Source organism: Nanorana parkeri, unplaced genomic scaffold (assembly GCF_000935625.1).
Source record: "Nanorana parkeri isolate BGI_ZX_2015 unplaced genomic scaffold, ASM93562v1 scaffold408, whole genome shotgun sequence".
Classification (NCBI taxonomy): domain Eukaryota; kingdom Metazoa; phylum Chordata; class Amphibia; order Anura; family Dicroglossidae; genus Nanorana; species Nanorana parkeri.
Genome location: NW_017306676.1, coordinates 160848 through 166070, shown reverse-complemented (window position 1 = coordinate 166070; position 5223 = coordinate 160848). Strand labels below are relative to the sequence as shown.

Below are 5223 nucleotides of genomic sequence, written 5' to 3'. Positions count from 1 at the left end.
TCCATCCTATCCATACGCCATCTTGTGGCCTTTTTTCAAATGGCACGTTGAGATTTTACTAACTTTCGTTGAGTACAACTTTGTGACAATTTAAGCAAAGTAAACTTATTTTTTGACAGTCATGTTGTCTTTTGAGTTACAGTTCTTCATAATATTAAGAAACTGACCTAAAATCATTATTTTGTATTGCTTTGGAAAAAATGTGATCTGCCCCTTTAAGAAAAAGTATTGGTAATTGGTATCGGCGAGTACTTAAAAAAAAGTATCGGTACTCGTACTCAGACCCAAAAAAGTGGTATCGGTGCATCCCTAGTATCGAATGAACTCCAGTTATACTGGTAATTACTCTAGAGTAGATGTATGCACTGATCCTGCAGCCTGGTTGGCTGTATAGGGAAACATCCATTTAACAGCACTGTGAAGAAAACATAGGAAACCGGCGCACCGATCTAAGTGCAGTATAGAGTCACTATTTAATAAGGTTAAAAGTAATGCACTTGCAGGATATTAAAAAACATCTCGCCTTTCATTAGATGAAAGTCCCATCTCAGCTGCTGGTCTGAGATTGCTATCAGGATATTGAGGCCCAGGCACTGGATCAGACCTGTGTCTTCCAGCACAGGCGTCCTGGGATCTTCCTGCTCTCTCCATATCCTGATGGCAATCTTGGACCAGCAGCTGAGATGGAACTTTCATCTGATGCGTGACAGACGATTTGTTTTTTAATATCCTGTAAGTGCATTACTTTTAACCTTATTAAATAGTCTCTTTTATACTGCACTTAGATCGGTGCGCCGGTTTCCTATGTTTTCTCCATAGCTACAGTGGAGGAGTGAGATTAGCCACCCAGGGAGAGAAAGTCTGCTAATGGCAGGAGTATAGGTGAAAATAACTGGTACAATAGTGCCTGAAAAGAAAACAAATGCAGCCACCATTTCGAAGGACCAGTATGCTGCAGTATAAGTAAATTTTTTTGGGTTTAGTTACAATTTAAAGATTGTTGGCTCCTAATGTAAATGTGGGCGAGTCAAACGGCCTATGATGAAAAATGCATAAGCGAACGCAAGTATATAAACTACTCTTACAGCAAACAGTTCAGATCTACTGTATCTTTAGATTTGGAGATCATTTTTAAAAGTACAGCTTGGCTTCTTACCTAATCCTGATCTCTGCTGATCTGAGATCAGTTTTGTGACTTGCTCAACTACATTTGAAAACTGCACCTAAAGCAGAAGTAGTTTGATGCTGTTGTTTGCCGGGATTGATGTCAGATAGATAGTATATTAGTATACGTGTACTATTGATGCCAGAATTTTATATACAAGACCATGTGATCTTTGCAGGAAGAATCATCAAATTTGAATGTTTGCAAACTGCTCCTTCATTCTGATGCTTTGGTGCTTTTGTAGTGAAGTATTTCTTGTCCTTTTGAGGGACACCTGAAGTCTTTAAATTTTCAGGTTATACTGCTGCCTTTAGGAGGACTGGCTACTGGCAAACAAACTGTAGGCCAGCCGAGGACAACCCCTTCCACCACCAACCTGCTTTGGTTTTTTTGCTAGTGTCCTAGAATTATTTTTTTTCTTAAGGACTCTTTACATCATTGCAAGAGCTTGTTTCTTCGATCTGCTATCTAGCCTAGCTGTCCTCATCCTGGCTTTTGGAGTACTGTATCTGTTACTGGTTGATTGGACGTTGCGTAGATAGCCTGGAAATTACCTTAGGACACTGGGTTCTTCCTAGGCCGCTTTCCAGACTCTGTGCTGCTAAGAGTTCTTTCTAGGTCCAGAGCCACTGGCATCACCTCAGAGCTTGCCCTGTCTCCAAAGACTCCCTTTTTGAGTAGTCTGATCGGGTGGAGCACCTGAAGCTACCTTTAATTTCATAGGTTAAAATACCCTGTTTCCTGCTGGTTTCCACTGTGAAAAGGGTTAACTCTGTGGAACTGAACACTGATGTTATCTGCTGGGTTGAGTGTTGTGTGCGCTATGCTCTTTCCCACCATTCACTGTCGAGAACCATTTCCCTCCTGCTTCCGTGGAACCATGTGGAATTTCGATTTTCAATCTGTTCTTTCAGTCTGTCAACAGTGACTTTGGTCACCTCTGGCCACGTGACCCTCACCTGCTACCAGAGATCCAGGTTTCCATATTGGTGGAGGATGTGCCTTTCTTTAAGGTCCCAACTGATGTCCTCTCTAGAACTCTTTTTTTCTGCTGGTGGGCCCTGCCCTTCACTCTTTATTGGCTGGGACCTTACTTTAAACTATGGCTGGTCAAAATCCATGAAGGGATCTCACTTTGTTGATCCTTAGATGATAGAACTAATGAAGCAACGGGCTTTAGCTTTAAATTTCAATTGTGACGGTCTGCCGGAAGCTTTCTGGCTTATCTTTCGCATAAGTTTAATGTCCATACAGATGCATAGGGCACTTGGGTCAAAGTACAGGACTTCTGGACCCACATGTCAAAAGCATTTGAGTCACATGCCAGTAGTAAGAATATCCATCTTCCCATGGGGAACAAGCCCTAAGAATTCGATTGCAAAGTCTTGTCCATCTTTAACTATTAAGAAATCTAATTTTGGTTTCTCCACTCCTGTGCCCTCCACATCAGACCCTAGAAGCTTGTTCCTAGTCCAACTGCAAGGTCTGGCACTTGGTCTGCCAAATCTTCAGACAAACCTTCCTTGGCATTAAGGTACTGAGTGGGGGATATGTTTTGTTAAAGGAGTTCCAAAGTCCCAGCATACACAATCCTGATATAACATCATTGTAATATGAATATATACTAGATTTTATTTTTGATGCATTCAAAGCTTACTTAAAATCTTTTTATGCAGCGAGTGCGGCCTTCCATCTGCTCATCACTTTAAACAACTTCCTGGATTCTTAGTGTGCTTTGCGTCTTTTCCCCCGCTGCTTGATGTGATTCAAGCTCAATTTCTCAAGGCTTCGTTGCCAATTATGCATTCCTTCCAGCATGCAATAATCAGATTTGTTCAGAGGACAGGCGCTGTGAGTTGTGACACAAGAAAGTGAGTTTTCAGAAAGTACATCTTATGGGCATCTTCAATAAGTTTACAGACTTCTAGATGAATATGGTTATTAGGAGTGGGATAGAACTTGCGTTTAATTAAATATAGAAATACATATTTTAGTGTTTTACCATAGATGCCCATAACCTTTTGCAGATGCTTGCATCTCAAAGCCTTGGGAGCAGGAAGTGGTATTCTAGGGATACAAACTGAGGTTTCACTCCCTGCCACCTCCTCTTGCCTTTAATCTTCCTTTTGTCAACACAGATTAACAGATCTCCATGGAGCCCTCTGATCTTCTGGATCAATGTGTCATTGTCCAAGTTCCTGTGACAGAATCATTGCAAGGATTTTACTGCAACTTTTTTACCATTCCCCTGCCCCTTCTTAAATCTCAAAGCTCCAAAAGCCTTAATTTGAGCTCAGAAATTGCACATGGAATTTACACGGCCTGTCATTTCCCCTGTTTGTTCACCAGGGATGTTTTCTGGCTTCTGTGAAGCATCAAGGATGTGTACCCACATGTCCCCATCTTTCTATCTCATCGGTGGTTTTTGCTGCAGGGCTCATGCAAAAGCCGGGTACCTGCCCTTGAGCCTCTCGTCTGCACCTTGGGGGTGTTCATCGAAGCGTTGGCTTCATTATTAGCCAGATCTTATAAGTCAGAGTTTATAGTTTTCATGGCATGATGATAGTGGGGGGGGGTTATCCTGGGCTGGCCTACATTTCTTTGTTTGCCAGTGTCCAAACCCTCATGTACGTGCAAGTTCAACCTGAAGATTGAATACTTCCTGTGTACCTAAATGGTTTTACGGTGAGTACAAAACTTATTTTTTTTAAACTTTTTTTGTCCCCAAGGCATGTTTTTGTGTAATGTCTTTGCTTTAGACAATATTGAATCACTTGGAAAACTGCTCCTAACTTTTTTTTGTTTTTTTTCATCCCCCCCACATTTTGTTTTCAAGGTGTGTCAACTACTTTGCCAGCTACATCCTTTCCAGCTTCTCTACCAGCTTCCCAAGCGGAACCACAAGGTAGGATATCCAATCTTGTATATCCTATTATATGAAATACGTTTTTGTATTTGCTGCCATAAGATTAAAAACTTTTTTTTTAATTATTTCTTTAGGGTTATGTAAAAATGAGAATTATGTTTTTTTTGTTTTTTTTAAATCAGGTTTTGGAAAGTCGTCCTTTTCTTCGGAACCTTCATTTCCACCTGTTAAGTTTGGACTGCCGCCATCAAGTGAAACTGGAGAACAAAAATCAAGTTCCTCCACTGACTCGAGTTCAAATACAAATAAAACTGGCTTTTCTTTCACATTTGGTCAAAGCTCTAAGACATTAGATGAGAAGAAAGACAAAGATGTAACTTTTGGAACTGCCACAAGCAACACTGTTTCAGCGCCTTTTAAGTTTGGCTTTACTAGTTCTGCTCCTGCAGAGAAGGATGGTGCTGCTAAACCTTTGACAACTGACTTTCAATTTGGAACCAAACCTGAGAGCTCTAGTAATGCTAGCTTACTTGGCCTATCTGCCAAGGAAAAATCTGACATCACACCAACATTTGGTTTAAAGAAACCAGAAGAGAAAAAAACTGACACTCCTGTGGCTGGTGGATTCACATTTGGTAAAGTAGACCAGAAGGAATCTGCTTTACCCTTTGCTTTTGGGAAAAACGACGAGAAAACCGAATCTACACCAACGGTTACCTCCTCCTTATTTGGCTCCAAAAGCGATGCAGACCAGCCAAAGTCCTTTGTATTTGGTAAACCTGAGGCAGGCAAGGCTGATGCGTCAGAACTAAGCTCATTTGCATTTGGGGCGCCAAACCCTACGGAAAAGAAGGAAGCAGATCAGCCAGCAAAACCAGTCTTTTCTTTTGGCTCTTCTGCCACAGGTAAGAGCTCATTTCTGGGTGGATTACTCACCTGAGATCTAAGAACGAATGCAGATTGTGGCTTTGTTGTCCATCATTCCCACAGGATTATTGCCATAATCCTCTGCTCAAATCAACTCCTTCGTGACTGACGACTTACAGTGTACGTCGCCAGCATCGGGGCTGTTTAAACAGACTCCCGGCGACTTTTGCCGCCGGGACTCTGTTTAAACTTGTAGAGCAGACTGTCTGCTTTACAACAGAAGCGACTCTGGCAACTTACCTGTCGCCAGATCGCTTCTGTGTCC

The 5223-nt window shown here is 41.7% G+C and overlaps 1 protein-coding gene across 1 annotated transcript in view; it reads left to right on the top strand.

The window, feature by feature from the left end:
• The window catches only part of NUP153 (nucleoporin 153), a 69952-nt gene that overhangs the window by 52112 nt on the left and 12617 nt on the right, over positions 1-5223 (top strand). Inside the window, exons 17-18 of the mRNA XM_018559625.1 lie at positions 4002-4070; positions 4214-4936. Of these exons, the coding sequence (XP_018415127.1) occupies positions 4002-4070; positions 4214-4936 (792 nt within the window). The remainder of the gene's footprint in view (positions 1-4001; positions 4071-4213; positions 4937-5223) is intronic.